This window comes from Calypte anna, chromosome 13 (genome assembly GCF_003957555.1).
Source record: "Calypte anna isolate BGI_N300 chromosome 13, bCalAnn1_v1.p, whole genome shotgun sequence".
Lineage (NCBI taxonomy): Eukaryota > Metazoa > Chordata > Aves > Apodiformes > Trochilidae > Calypte > Calypte anna.
This window is the reverse complement of record NC_044259.1, coordinates 15,774,051-15,790,520: the sequence shown is the minus strand read 5'-3', so window position 1 is coordinate 15,790,520 and position 16,470 is coordinate 15,774,051. Positions and strand designations below refer to the sequence as shown.

At 42.6% G+C, this 16,470-nt stretch overlaps 1 protein-coding gene across 2 annotated transcripts in view; it reads right to left on the bottom strand.

The window, feature by feature from the left end:
• FSTL4 (follistatin like 4) overlaps nucleotides 1-13,486 on the bottom strand; it is a 182,426-nt gene extending 168,940 nt beyond the window's left edge. For both annotated transcript variants that reach the window (XM_008495471.2, XM_008495472.2), the window contains exons 1-2: nucleotides 13,358-13,486; nucleotides 3,054-3,087 (exon numbers count right to left, since the gene is read on the bottom strand). In XM_008495471.2, the coding sequence (XP_008493693.2) occupies nucleotides 3,054-3,087; nucleotides 13,358-13,486 (163 nt within the window). The remainder of the gene's footprint in view (nucleotides 1-3,053; nucleotides 3,088-13,357) is intronic.
• Nucleotides 13,487-16,470: the final 2,984 nt, after the last annotated feature.

The following is a 16,470-nucleotide window of genomic DNA, read 5'->3' as shown; positions in this document are numbered from 1 at the left end:
ACCAATACCAACACCTGAAACCATATGGAAACCTATGGAGTAAATAATTGAAGAGCATTTAGATGGAAATGTGAAAAGAGAAGCTTGGATAACTGGAAAACAGCTCTGCCTGCTCTAACTTGCTCCCCCATTTTCCTTTAAAAAAGCAATATAAAGAGATGGTATTCAAATCCTGGGCTTGTTTACCACATGCTGGGGTTTCTTGAATTTGTTTGGGTTTTGGCTTTTTGCTTTTAAAGCTAGCAACACAAAATCTAGCCTCTCAGACCACCTTGTTTTCCATTACATGAACATAACACAGATGGAAACTGCAGTGGGTCCTGTGCATAACCCACTGAGAGCAGAAGTTCAACTTAATGAGCTTAAACTAAAGGCAAGGAAAAGATTCTTGCAGCTTCTAGTAACTACCAGAAGGAGGGGTTTGGGGGTGAAAAGATCATTTTGTAGACAAAAAACCTGAACACCAGTTAGGCAGCCCAGGACCAAGAGGGCTCTGCAGCCATTTCCAGTTCAATTCAGAAGGAAATCAGACTTCATACATCACAGATGAAGATGACTGCCAGCTGCAGCCAGAGAAGCATCTCCCCTCTGTGCCACAGCAATTAAAAGATCATCTAATTACAGCTGATCTAAAGCCCACAGAAGTCAAAGGAAAACCATTTATTGGCTGTAATGGGCTTTGGAGAAGCTTCCAAATTTTTCCAGTATATGCAGTGCTGATACCTTGGAAACCAAAGGCCTCCCAGTTTAACTCCACTCACACAGCTGAAAAAGGAAGAAATGTTTTCACATCTTGCTTTCATCTACTAGAAACACAACCCAGCAGAACTGACCAGAAACTGTCTATTTTTTGAAGGAAGGAAACATGGCAAGTTACTATTTACCTATGGACCAACTGGTGACAATCAAGGTTTTTGTTTCCTTTGAAAAGGGTCTACTTTTAATTTAAAAGATTCAAAACTTTTGTCCAAAAATAATAATAAAAAAAATAATCCAAGAGCATAAGCCAGGACTGCCTTTCATTTCACCAAAAATTATCTTGGTTCTTCCATGAGCATGGGATCCTAAAGCAGGCACAGAGCAAGTTTGCTGCAGCTTTCTCTCACCTTTCTGGTAGTTTCTACTAGATATTTTTGTTTCAAAACTTTCCAGCTTTCCAACAGAAAGCCAAATCTCTCACCAAGAGAAGGCAACAAGCATCACCCTCCACACTCAAATATTTTCAGGTCATCTAATTCCCTCAGGTAGAAACCACTACCCACAAAAAAATTACCATTTTAGGGGAAAAAAGGCCTGGATCTTAGATCATCCCCTATCACAAAGTTTACAAATCCTTTAATGTGCCAAACAAATGGTTCAGCCCTTGGTATTTATTTTTGTAGTGCTGAGTGGTATCTGCTCTGCACACATTTCAGTACTGAAGAGCTTTCTGAAGAAGGCTTTTGTTGAATTATTTCATATTGAGAGCCAACTACTGAGATGAAGATGCTTGATCATCGTTGGAAATCCCAGAAAGCTCTGTAAATCCACCAGAAGTATTACCACGTTTGTTAGCATTTTCTTCTGGACTTTTGAGGAGTTTGCAGTTCTTCAGACACACTTGGATTATTCAGATTGTGTTGCTTGGTGTAAACCCTATTTATCTATAGACATTAACTCCCCAACTACCATCCCCTTCTTTCCACTCTACCCATGGAGCTAAGAAGCCTTCTGCCAGAGAAGTTCATTATAATCAATAAAAAAGGTCCTGCAAATGGAACACAAGTCTGACCCATCCTGTGAAGACAGTGAGAAATCAGCCTTAGCCTGGTCTAGAGGCATCAATCTCAAAATCCAGTTATTACTCTAAAGCAATAATTTCCAAGCACCCATGGGATCTATTAAACTCAATACTGCTTCCAAAAAACACGATATTTAAGTTCTTGTAGGTGTTGTTGGTTACTGTCACTGGGAGTTACATTTTGGAGGCCCAAATTGTTTCTGAAACAGGACTAGGGGTACAAAATCTAATTTATTACATTAATTTAAGTTCATTTTCATGTCTTTGGTGACACAAGCCACAAACTCTATAGCTAGAACAGGACTGAAACTTCTCCTCACTGAGGATGCTGAGATTGCTCTTGTGCATCCCAAACCAACCTTGAAGCACCCAAGAGCCCTCCTTGGTTTGAGATAAAGGGAAATCAAATAAAACTGAATTTCTTCATGAAGAGAGGCAGAAGTTTGACCAAACACACAGACATGCTAGATACCTGACCTAAAGAGATTTCACCTTTACCAATAACCATATATTTAATTTATTTAAAACTCTCTGCTGCTTCACTCACAGAACACACCACAAAGAACAACCACAAAAGACCCCAAAGGAGATAACTTGCCCACAGACCTGACCTTTTTCTGTTATAACAGTGGTAGTTACAACCTCTTCCAAATACCTAAGATGCCAAAAGCAACTCAAGAAGCTGCTGGAACAAACCAGGGGAATGAATTCAACTGGGGAGCAGAGGAGTGGCACCCACTTCAGGTTACACTGAGACAGAGAAGGCATCTGCCTGATCCAGAAAACATCTGCTGAACAAAATCTAAATTTATGGTAACCAGAATAAGCTCTTGGCTGATTCTCATCCACCTGACAGGAACCAAGAGCCACTTAATAGAAGCAGCCCCTTAGTTACTACCCTAAAACCATGGAGAGGAACAGGAACTGAGCTCAGGACAGCCACAAACTCACATTTAACCCTGCTGCACCTGGGGGGGATTTGCATGGACAGCTCTGTCTGGACATTTTTCTCCCTGAAATGCTCCAGGTGAGAGCTCAGATCCTCTGCCAGCCCTCAAACCTTACCCTGCATCCCCAACACCAGCACCCAGTTGGGTGCTGGAAGAGGAACCTTTCAGGGAAAACAAAACCCCTATAGTTTTGGGACACTAAGAACTGTCAGGCAAACATCAGGAGGCAGGCTGTCACTTTAAAACCCAGATTTGTTTGGAAAAAGTGACTGCAAGAACACAACACCAACACACACATTGAAAGAAAACTGTTTTTTTCCTACCTTTTCTTCTAGTAACTTCAAACCTTCTGGAGTCCTATAAGGAAAAAGAGAATTTTTGTGGGTTTGTTTTCTTTTTTTTTTTTTTATGTATAAAACAGATTTGTTCAAAGGCAATGCAAACAGAACCCCCTAAAACAGTCATTATCCTAGAGAAGCATCTTTTGAGCTCTATGCAACAAGTGAGGAGGAATTCCAAGCATGCATCTCAGTTTGTCCACAGATATTTAATGGATCAATATGATGAATCATTGTGATAATTTACTTGCTAGACCACAACATCTTTAAAATGGATTTTTCCCCCTCTATTGATGTCAAAAGGGAGCAGCTACAAGGGTTATTATTACTATACCAAGGATTTAGGGTTGAGGAGGGAGGAGCATTTAGACATTTTCAGCAGAGATTTGTTCAGATGACAGAATTTCAAAGCCACTGGACTGATTACTCAGAGCTGAGGGCTCCTTGCAATCCCTGCACACCTATATCACCTGCCCTATTTCTTGCCAAGCATCACTGACAATCCCTAATAAAGAAACTTCTTTTAAAAGACCACATATTACCTGGTCTCAAATGATGCTGCATTCCCAGACAACACTAAGCTCCAGAGGAATAAATATTTAATTCTAAGCAGTACCATTATTTACAGGTCAATTATAAATATGGGTGATTTCCATCATTCCAGCTACCTCTTACAATTAGTATTCAAACCAGTGGGTCCACAGAGGACTCGACCTTGCCTGCAGATATTTATCTGAGAGTAAAACAACAAAAAGTCTTGGTTTTCTCCTAATTTTGATAGGAAAGTAACACAGGCCTCCCAAGACATTAGCTTTTTAGTCCACTTGATGCTAATTGCAGTTTGATTTGTATTTTTTCACTTTTCTTTAAAAAAAGCACCTTTAAAAAGCCCAGGACAGCAGGAATGATCTCCTTGGCACCTCCCTTCAAGCCAGCTGAGGGAGATAAAGAAAAAAAATGGGTATTTGCTTGTAAAAATACTAAATTGTTATTCCCTGTGGGATGCTACCTCAGTGATCTTGAGAAATATGTAAAGCAGCATTCAGGATTAGTACAGACTTCAAAGCATCCATCCTCTTCAGGCAACAAAGCTCTGAGCCATGTGATGCTCCAGGGACCTCTGAGCTTTTCAAAATATTAGTTTGAGAGGTGGGGCACTGGATTAAAAAGAAAAAATAATAATTCAACTACAGCCTGCTGCCATTAAACCCCTGTACATGTAGGATATGCAAAAGGGAAGAATACCTTTAAAGTTCCCCCAGAGTCCCTCACTTTAACAAGCTGTTTGAATTCTCTGCAGTTCAAAAGCTTCGAAACACTACAACTAATTACAAGTATTACATTGATCAAAAGAAAAAAAAAGACAATCACACTCTACAAAAAAAAATCCAAGTGTCAGCTCCCTGGCATTCACGACCCTTTTGGTATTTCCATGAAAAGAACTGCACAGACACAGTGAAAAACAAAAGGATGGTCTTCAAAGTTTCCCTTTTTTTACTTTGTTCCCCTTATAATTATAGGCTCTAATGAATGTAACTACCCCCAAAAAAACAGAGGCAGAATTGAGAGGAAAAGCTTCTTAGAAATGCAATGGGTGAACCTGAGGTCAGGCTGCAAGTCATCACTCCTCATTATGGGGGAAAATAACCCGACTTGAGATGTGCCCCAAAACGTCCCTTTCTATGGAGAAAAGATCAGTGGCATTGAGAACACTCAACATTTCAGAAAAACACCTGACCAAACCATCCAGGGCTGAAAGAACAGCCCCAAAAAGGCATCAGCTCCAGGTAGAGACATCCCTGGGGTTTCTTTCCCTTTACTACAGTGAAACCATGGCAAGGATGAATTTTTCTTAGTCACCTCTGCCAAACCATTTCTCTTTTTTTGTAGCACAGAAAAGAGGAAACGATGCTAATTTTCCTCCTCAAGGGCATGTTGAACAAAAGACCTTTCTATTAGGGCTCTAATATGCCACTAAGAGACATTACCAGCAAGTCTGGCCACAGGCACAGCTCTGCACCACACACTACGACTTGGAGAATCTCCTGAGAAAAAGCAGGAGTTGCCCTTTCCTTTCCCTCCAAAGTAAGATGCTATCCTCAAGTAAAGAAAAATCACATGGAGGTATTAATAGTGTTACCAGTAGAGAGCCAAACTGTTTTGATAAAAATGACACTAAAGTTCTCAGATGCATTGCCTGAGGAAGAACACTTCTCCTCAGAAGCCATAAAGCAGATGGTTATAAATGGGACTTATTTCATGGGCACCATTTAATGACTGCAAATCCCTTTAACTAAAAATCTGATTTTATCAGAGCACAAATCATACGTTTTGAAGGGAAAAATCTGCTTTAGATTCCTTTCCTTCTCTAAAGCTTCTTCATTAATGCCATTTTAAACAGCATTAATGCAGTACAACGGTTTTGTTTGTCAAGGTTTGTTTGCAGCACCTATTTTCCTCCTTTTTAATGTTAGTTAATTGAATGCAGAATAAAAGGTCCTCCTGCTCTGTGTGTGTGGAGTGCCTCATCATTGTTATGAGGAAATCAACGTTGTACATTTGCTCCAATATTGTTTTTTACCACACACATAGATGAAAAAAAAACCAAAACACAGGTCCAAAAGACCCAGTGTCAGCACAGGAGAGGAGATACAGGACTAATCCTACATGGATTAGCAGGGTCAAAAATCAAAATCAACCCCAGAAATAGAGTTCACTTTATGCTGTCAAACCTCTTCACTCCCCCATAGCTTCCAGGTGCTGCCCATCACCTGAGTAAACCCTGTGCAATTTAACAACTGGGTTGCACAAAGCCCTTTGCTGCTGCTACAAAAAGGGAAAACTCCCCTCTTTCAGCAGCCAGCATCCCAATGTCCTGCCAAGCCCTAATAGCCAGTTTGTGTCCTGGGCTCTCCATTCCTGCTGAATCATGGGCCCAGAGATGAGCAGAGAGCACTTTTGGAATGAAAAATCAGATTTCATTCAGCACATACACAGGGGGGAGGACTGCAAAGCACAGCATTAAAATACAACTACCCAGGGGGAACATACAAGGTGGTTGAGTGCTTGACAGCCAATGTACTCCAAACTGATTTACTGACAATCATTAGTGATGGACCCAAGCAGCAAAACCACTTTCATGCTCTTTGATATCAGTGTAAATAAACCCTTTTAACACCTCTGTAGAAAAACAGAATTACATTTGTCCTATATACCCACAAAGGCCATACAGAGCACTACAAAACACAGCAATGCTCTCCTCTTCCTGCAGATCCCTAAAATGCTGCTCTGAAAGGCATGCAGAGCCTAACACTGTCCCAAATTACAGTGGCTACAGATTGCTTTATACTTGGCTCATAAGTCGTGTACAATACACACAGGCAACCTACCAACAGGGAGGGGAAAAAAGCCAGTTTGCAGATTTTCCTCCACCAGCTGTTCCTTTTGTCCCTGCACATCCCCAGATTGCCACATGCCATTGCCTGCCTCCTAATTTGAAGCGAAAAGTGAGCACATTTTGCAAGGTTAGTAATGAAGCAGTCACAGGTAGGCTTGAAATTAGGGAAGACAAGCTCCTGTCTGCTGGATCCTCCTCCTTTTCCTTTGGCTAACACCAGAGGATGAGGGCTGATATCCCAGCCCTGCACAGGATGAGCAGAAATAACCACAGAGCAACAGCTCAGGGTAATATCTGAAGGTGTAAATCTTGACAGTCAGTGTCTCTTCATCATTTTCTGTTTCTTCCTCTGCTTCCAGACCAGTATTTCCAGGGATCTGGATGGAGCTGGGCATTCACCATCCTCTCTTTGCAGCTTCTGATCCCACCTGTGGGACACTTAACACATCCCATCAAGTTTGGTCCCCAAGAGGTCCCAGCTGCCCTAAGTACAGCAATTCATAGGACAACCCTGCAGCATCCTCAGCATCCTGCCCTTGAATCCTGATGAAGATTTAGTCAGAGTCCCCTTTTTTATGACCCACAGGTTAACACAGGAGACTTTGCCAAGAACCCCAGCAGACAGAGGAGATGCAGAAGAAGTAACAGATTTCAGGTTCAGAAGTTGTCTGGGTATTGCTAGACCCTTTTACTTGAGACTTTGTGGAAGGGGCTGCTCTGCTTGTGCAGGGAGAGAAAGGAAATTCAGCAGCTGGACTCACCCTGGGTCCTTCACTAAACTTCACCTTTCCTCTGCACACACCAAGGCTGCAGGGACCTCTCTCAGGATCAGCCTAACTGTGCAATTTCTAACTCTACAGCCCTGACTCATTTAGCAAATTAATAAAGAAGTGGCTACTCCTATTAACAGGTTACCATCCCAGGGATCTTGATTTTTTTAACTCCCTTCAGAGCATCCTTATCTCAAGTGAAGGGTCAGGAAAATTACAGTGCCATCCAGCCAGGGCTAGGGGAGGCACTCTGCATACAGATTGGAGCATTTGCAGTGCTTCTGACCAACACACAGCTTAGTTTGAGTCAGGATTTCCTGTTTACAACCTAGATTTCCAAAAAAAAAATGCTAATGAGGCAGAGAACATCCACTTTTTTTTTTTTTTTAAGCCAGGCATGAGGAAGAAAATAAATCAGGCACTGCTGTTTAGGGAAAGCTTGCTATCAGTACAGATGCTGGCAGTTTAGATTTGTCCTGTCTGGTATAAACATTGAGAAAAACACTGATGTCTCCCATCACACAGCATCATCTGCTCACCCATACGGCAGCTAATTGAGATAATTGCTGCATCTCTGATTTTACTCACTGCTATTTCATAAGAAACACCAGGTAGAGCACCATAAATTTCCACGTTGTCATAGGCTCATGGGATGCCTGTTTGAAAAACCTCAAATTTGCAGACCCCTCCTAACAACAACAAAAAACACATTAAAAAAAACCAAAAACAAAACTTAAAAACCCCAAGCAACCAAAACAGAATTCCCCAGCTTGATGTCAGAAAGTACTTAAAGTAGAACTGTCTTCCTTTAGAAACTATCACTACAGGCTTTTTTTTTTAAGGGAAGATTGGTAACATTATTTTAAAAAAAGGTATATTTAGTATTTTAGTATTTTATTTAGTATTTCAGTATTTTTAGTATTTAGTATTTTAAAGTTAAGTAGCTTCTGAACAACATATCCCAAACCATAATCTTCTGCCACATCAGAGCCCAAGTTAATAATGCCTTAGATTTTTTTATTTTTTTTTTTTTTATCTGCAAGATGTTTTCCTGTGGTCTTATTCTCTGCTTCAGGATGATAACAGCATTTCCCCACCTAGGTATGATTTTTCACAGTTGCTCAACTGTGACATGAGAAAAACTGAGCTTTGATTCCTAGGGTCAGTTTGTGCCACAGCTCAGCACACTTGGAGCTGCCCACTCCAAATTTTCCAGTCCTTCAAGCATAACACTATCTCCTAAGATACAGCATTTATTAAACCCTCTGGGTACACAGGAGGGGGGCAAGTGGGGCTTGGGGATGCTGAAAGACCCCAAGGGATCCATCCTAATACTATGAAACCATTCCACAGCACCTTGAAGTGCAAATAACCAAAGAGCCAGCACCCAGGACAAAAGCTTCCCATCCCCACAGGGATAATACACTGGTTAAAATGTAGAGAAATGTACAAACAGCAGTTAGAGTTTGTTAGAAATACCACTTAAATGCAGCAAAGGAGTGAATTATCACCAGGACATACCAAAGTGACACAAAAATTATTTTAAGTCTTGTCTCACCTTTATAAATGTTTAAAACAGGAGGAGGATGTAGTCCAGTATAGATTTTAATTTAAATCCAATGCCTGCCTTTCTCCAAACAGACTTACAGGCAGGAAGAACACACACATGGCAAGAGAATACATTACTAATAATATTTCTTAAACTAAATATCAGGATATTAGATCTTCAACTGCATATAAAACAGATATACTGTGCCTGTCGGATTCTAAGCTTAGGTTCTGAAATTACACCTCTATTTGAATTATAAGCAAAAGCTTTTCTCAAAAGCCTTTGCAGTTTTGTACCTCACTCCCCAAAGCAGCTCTTGGATAGTCTGTCAGGCCAGGACATACATCTTCCCTTGGGGAAAGAGCACAAAATCATCACCACGACTCCTCTGCTGCTTGGCATAGACAACTGAGGTCTATGGGAAGAGGGGAACAGACATTGAAAAACCTGAAAATCATTAGAAATTTCACCTGGAATTAATAAATTTGGAGATAGGCACTTGAGGCTGCAAGCTGGAGGGATGCTCCATCCTGGGCAGGATGGCACGGAAGGGCTGGTATGACCCCAGGGCAGTGAGGATTGGGGATTTTAAGCCATTCAAGTGCCACAGGGGTAATAACTAATGAATAAGTCAAACAATGGATGCCCTATGTCTTGCTCCTTAGGGGAAAAAGGTACGGGAGACACAGGCAAGAAGAAAAGCCAAGAAAACCACGGCTGGATCTGTAGGAGCCTCTGCTACTTTTGCAAACACTCAGAGCATCCCTCGGAGCTCTGTGTTACAGGAACCTCCCCAGGGAAGCAGCTCTTCTGCCCACAGGAGCTGGGGGGCTGTGGACATCTCTGGTGTCTCAGATTTCTTAAAAAGGAAGGTGGGGGATAAATATAGAACCAAATGAAAGCAATGAAATATTTTCTAGAAAACCACCAAGCAGTTCTGGTTGTGCAGCCCAGTCTGTACTGAAACCGCTCCAGAGCCATCACTGCCATCCAAACACTTCCTCCAACAATTCAGCACAAAGCAGCTGTACATGTACCAAACACAGGTTTATCCTCCCCTTTCCCACTATCCAGCTAGAACAATAGCATCCAGGCTACCTGCCAGCAGTGCCCTGGAAAACATAACACAGAATTTAATTTCTGAGACACAGCACTGTGTGGACTCCTGGGTAAGAAGCTCCCTGCAGCAGATGGGATGAGTTGAGGAAGACCTGGAGAGCTGCTCTGCTGCACCATGGGTTGAGGAGAGGAGAAACTTGGTTCCAGAACCATGTAAAACCAGCTTGGCTTCATGGAAAAGCAGCTTCTCACATGGAAAACAGGGGACAGGAGAAGGAAAACTCCCAGTCAAATTCAGTATTTCATTAGAGATGCTTCTGTAAAACACCTCAGTAGATTCCAAAATCACTGGTGTGAATTACTTGGTAGAGACTAAAGATAGATTTAAGTTAAGACATTAGGAACAAATGCTTTATTATGAGGCTGGGGAGACCCTTTCCCAAGTTACCCAGAGAACCTGTGGCTGCCCCATCCCTGGAAACGTTGAAGCCCAAGTAGGATGGGGCTTGGAGCAACCTGGGCTGGTGGGAGTTGGAACTAGATGGTGTTTAAGGGCCCTTTCAACTCAACCCATTCCATGATTGTGTGACTCAGTTGTGGTTTTGAGACTTCCTCTGAAAACAGATGTCACCCCAAATCACACCATCTGCTGCTTCGTGGCCAACTTGAAGCCAGCACATGAAATGTGGTCACCTCCATGGAATCAGCCTTGCTGAAGGCAGAGGCAAAATCTGCCCCAAAACCATCACTTCAGGGCCTGAAGTTCCACCATGTAAATAAAAGTGACAGCAACACACTCAAGAAATTAATATGGACCAGGCAAGTGACAGCTTTCCAGTAAATATGAACATTGTCCTTTTCTTAATTAGGTTTTCTATTTTAATTCATTCCCCACCCATGAAATTTCAGCCTGCACACACATTCATTACCTCCTCTCACCAGGACTAAAAATATTTCAGAAAATAAAACCTCTTCTCTGGAACAGCCCATAAATTTGAATTGGAAGGCTGAGCATCATGAGAAAAATACATCAGTGCTGTGTTAGAGACTTCATTTCTCATGCAGAAGGGCTGTATATTGCAGTCTGGGGCCCACAGACTCACTTTTCTTTTCTAAATGCAAAGCACAACTGCAATAATTCTACCATAGACCATGAAGAAATCGATTTAGCAATCCCAACATAAATTAAGCAATGTTTTTGATTCAGTAAACTTGTTCCTATGTAGATCAGAACAAGTATTAGAGAAGGTCAGTGATCCATACCCAAGCGTTTGCTTCCATGAAATTCATGGGAATTTTAGATCAGAGCACACTTCAAATTAGTTGACCTGCAAATTAACCCTTTCCATATTTTTAAAGCAATTTTGGTAAATTGCTGGGAGCTTTTCTATTTGTGAGTCAATCTTTTCAAGGCATGGTAATGGAATTACAGCTTAATCAAAGCGTGAATTTAGGAACTAACAAACACTTGGGTGAAAAGCTCGAAATTGAGTGAGACCAAATATCACTAGAAAAAGGTGATTATTATTATTGAAACATATTATGGCTGAAAGAAAACTGTTCTCCATTTCACTGACCTACCTGAAAGCTACTTTCAAGGACTTCCAGAGACTGGTGTTTGGTGCCCCACTATAGAAACACTATTTCTTCTGGAACATATTTTCTGTTTTAAAATCTGCATTATAACCCCTACGTGTCTAAGTTACTTTAGCTGCATTCTTTATACATTAAAATTTGTAATATTCACTCCCTGTTATAAATTCTGGGCAAACATGTTCTTAGTTTAGATCCTTTCAAGAAGATCAAGTAATCGATGCAATAACTTCATGGTTTTTAGAGGAAGATCAAATGAATTAGTATCTTTCAAGTAGTATAATACAATTAGTAGTTCTACAATTTATGTCAAAGCAAATAATGTGAGTAATGAATTTAATTCCTCAGAGTAACTTTTTTTTAAAAAAATCAAGACTAATATTCATTAGTGAAGAAGGAAGGCTTTTTTAAAAAGCATGCAAAATACTTAATTTTAAACTAAAAAATAAATCTGGGATATGAGAATGTGTTTAACAGGGTGCCAATGTACTTCCTGAGTCTACACAGCAGCAAAATAATATAAGGGGTATAGAGGAGAACTTTTTCTTCACTTTACAGAACAGAGGATGGAGACCTCAAGGAAAAAGTACACCTGAGGCAGAACTCCCACCTGCAGAATCTCCAACTCCCCTGGAATGATCTTCAAGTCCTGCTGAGCACTGAAAAGCATCTTTTTAATTGGCTTAAACTGCTTTGCTGAAGCCATGCACACAGCTGTGGGTATTTGCAGATTGGACATGACTGGGAGAAGTGATATTGTCCAACTAGAACAAAATCCTGAGGCTTAAAGAGATCCAATTGCAGCCTGAATCCATCAGGGGCTCATCATTAGCCTGGTACTGACTAATACTTGAGTCTGCAAGCTATTAAGTGTTGGAGACAACAGCAGTGAAAAAAAAATCCTCATTTCCTCTCCCTTGCCTCCTCCACCATCTCCCACTTCCAGGCATTTGAGCCACCGTTCAGCAAACCCCCAGTAATCAGGGCTTAATTAAATAACTAAAATCCTTTCAGCATCCATCATGTTCCTTTCACAGAAGTCCCACTTCTGAATTTTTAGGGTCTTTGTTGTATGCCTCAGACTTGGGCACATGAAAGGCTGAGCCCACCCCTGTCTGGGGGGCTCACACCAGTGGGAGCTTTGGTCCAGAAACCCAGAATCCCCGCTGGGGACATCCCCTGCTGGGACAACCTGCACACCAGGCACTGCTCAGAGCAGGGACCTGCTTCATCCACAGCAAAAAAACCCCAAAACTGTCACTTCCAGCAATGAAAATGGGTTCAGTGGCTTCTCTGCTCCCACAAGCTCAGGGACTGACTGAGGCATTCATTTCCATCCTGCATCCATGCATGAGGAGTCCCCAGCATCCCAGGCATAAGAGGTCCTCTCTAGCTGGATGAAGGTCATCATCCCTCACCACGGCCACCTTGGTCCCCAACTACTCTGCACTTAGCAGGGCTCTGACATCAGAAAGTCAGGAGGAAAAGACTCCAGGCAGTCACTTTGCTGGTTCTCTCAGAACCACTCTTAACTCAGAGAGGAGCAAAAAGACTTTCAGGTCTCACCTGAAGTTCCAGAGACCCAAACAAAGAGCCAAAACAAAAATCTGCTTCTTAAATTCAGCTTCACTGGTGCCAGCAGCCTCAGGACAGAGCTCTGTCAGCTCTTTGGGGCAAAGATGGCAATAGCCAGGTGCACATTTTCACTCCTGGATGATGGCAACACACTCAGGGACTGCAAGAGCTTCTCCTTCACAGTTTGCACCCAATCACTGGTTTGTTCTTGACCCGCTCAGCAGGTGTTTAATACAAATCTATACAGATAAGCCCTCACTTGCCTTTTGTTTTCACAGTACAGAATGCCTGAACATAGCATAAAACTAGAAACACAGGAGTTGTAGCTGCAGCAGGGGTACAGTACCTCTTGATGCAAACTCCCCTCATCCAAATGCAGCCTTCTGCTCCTCTCCACGTCCATCCATCCCCTTGTCACTGACCAGAAAACCCCGAGCAATACAAGAGGCAGCCAGAAGCTTCTTGATGTCATCATTTCACGTCTGTTGAAAAGAAGAGAACAGAAGCAATCATCTCAACCAAACTCAGCTTAGATTCAGTTACACGAGAGAAGCTTCAGACCACAGCACCCATCCACGCAGGGCCACTGGAGCTCTGCTGCCTCCCCCAGCATGTGCAGCAAAACATCACTGATTTTTCTACTTTTAACCCAACTGTATTGTCAGTGAACTCCCAGTGTAGCAGTTTAGTGAAATATCCACCCCAAATCTCTGCTCCATACAACATACTGTTCTCACATTGCACCTGAAGGAGCAGAGCTCTGGGATTTCTAGCTCTAACTACTGCAGCCCAGAGCAAACCACATCAAAACATGAGATTATGGGACTGAGGAAGCCAAAAGGTGAGTTTATCCCATCTCCAGAACCCTCAGCAGCCCAAGCTCACTCATAATCAGGGACACACACTCGTATCCTCAGCAGCTCTTCAGAAAACCCCAGACACCCACACTCACTTCTTTGACCACTGGAAGTTTCCAGCAGTGTGACAGAAAATATCATTACTCCACTCCTGTTCAGAGGATGATGCTGCCTCCAGCAGACACAGCCACTGTCACCCCTTTGGCTACAAGCAGACAGCTGACATCCAAAATGCAGGAATCTGTTCCCCTGCGTGGTCACTGAACACAGGAAGACTTCCAAGACCTCAAACAAACTCTGTGCTGAAAAGGGCTGATGTGTTTCTCCAACCAAAACATAGGTGAGCCCCACCTGGGGCTGTGATTTCTCTCCTCATTTGCTCCTGGCCCAAACAGACATTTCCAGCCCTTCCCAAACTCGTCCTTCTCAACAGCAGCACCATCTCCATGACAATCCCACCACACCAGCTGCAGGAAACTGGGAAGCAAGGACTTTCCACCACAACAGCATCCACTTTGAGGAGTCATTCTTGCTGTGTGTATTTTTTTTTAAATTAACTTGGAAGTAAATCCAAGGCAGCTACTCCAAGTGTTGTCAGGTGGAAGTACCACATCCTGCTACATGCACAGCCCCACGCTGGCCCCCTCCAAGTTCAGCTCTGGGCTTGAGCTGAACTTTTTTGGGAAGAGGACACCAGACAGCATCATTACTTTTCATAGTCAAAATACCAAAGGAGTCTTCAGGCCTGGGACCATTTCCTTGGTAGCTGAGGGAAGTGTTGACCTTTCAAGGCAGCTGCAGAGAATGTTAACACGGACCCTTAACGACGCATAATGACCACTTAATGAAGCAAGCAATGACATTTCTATAGCTTGGAAGTGACAGGCTGCTGCTCGCTTTGAGCAATACACATTAACAAGGGAGTTACCTGCTAATGGCAAAATGAAGCCTGGCTGAATTAAGCCACCATGACATTCCTGGTCTTGACAGGGCTCATTTTCCAGTGTTTTCACACCACAGGTTTGCTGCAGAGTACATCACTACTCATTTTGGAGCCATGACCATTCCCATCACCACTGACTGGGGCTCAGCTATTTCACCATCCATAGAAGGAACAGCACAACACCCATGGAGCTCCTGGCTTTTTCTTAGCCCTTACATAAACACTCTGAATCGAGAGCACTCAGGATGAAATCAAAATTTATTAAGCTTTCTGAATTCCAATTAGAAGCCTCTGATGTAACGTTACTGGAGCTGCAAATAAATGTTTAATAAATGGAAGTCACTATGTCAATAAGCCAGGAGTACATTGTCACATTATGAATTGCTCTGGTATAGCAATGCTCTATTTGTTTGTAGAGGTATTTTGTATCCTCAACTGATACCACACAACAAATACAACCACTGGACTTCGCAGTTTGAGAGATCTTAGACTCGTACACTGCTTGAAATGACCACCCTAGAGCAAAACCAGGGACTAGGTACTTTAATGGCTATTTAATAAATAACTAAGTGCTGGCAACCATGATGGTGTTTGGATTAGGCTGTTATACTGATGAAGCTGAAAGGGCAGCCTCCACCTGCTAGAAATTCCAGCTGTTTATAAACAGAATTTGCAGAGCTTTTCTCTGGTCAGTTTAGAAATCACTTTTTTTATTGCATACTGAGTGGCAGCACAGGAATCGCTCTCACTCATAGTCAGAGGGGAACACAAGAACATCTCTTAGATATCTGAATAGCCTATACCAAGCAACAAACATGCACCATAAACACCATTAACTCCAAAAATCCTACAGCAGTTCCGCGTCACTTGGCATCCTAACCCACAGCTCAGCTTTGCCTTAACCTGAGGAGCAGCTCTGCTCCTTGCAGAGCCTGGGCTGCAGCTGCATCACACACTACAGCTCCCGGCTTGCAGTCTCAAGTTCCCAAAAATCAACAGAAAAATTCAAATAGACCCAGACCACCCCTGTAAACTCAGCCAAGTTTTAGTACCGATTCCCCTTCCTCACTTGAATGACAATCAGGTCTGGACGTGAGCCTGTACAGACAGCACTGCCCAGATCAATCAGAGCTCGCATATGGAAATGTCTGCGTTAAACAAGCAGTTGGACTCCGAAATAAAAATAAACCAACAACATTTGTAGATAAACACCGGGAGTCTCAAGAGCTGGGGGGGGGGGGGGAAGGAGGAGTGAGTCTATCACACACTTGCACTTCGCAGTGCCTGTGAGCAAACAGACAGATTTTAATCTCCTGTGTAATGCAGAAATTAGTAACTGTAATGCAGATGCTAGAATGAAACCAGGCTATTTTAGAGTCAAACAAAGCTGAGCATCACATCCCATTGCTTTCAGGGATATCGCTTCCAAAGCAATCCAAGCTCTTACTTTGAAAGAAAACACAATGCAAAGCCTTAAAGTTTACCTAAAGGTTGAGGTTTCTGCAGCATCTCAGCCTCCCTTGCAGCAGGCATCACCTTCTCACAAACCACTGCCACACACACAGCAGCCCCACACTACCCACCATGAGATGGGGCTACCCACAAGCAGCCGAAGAAGCCCCACCACGATAGCACAGGGTGCCCAGCCTGAGAGGACCT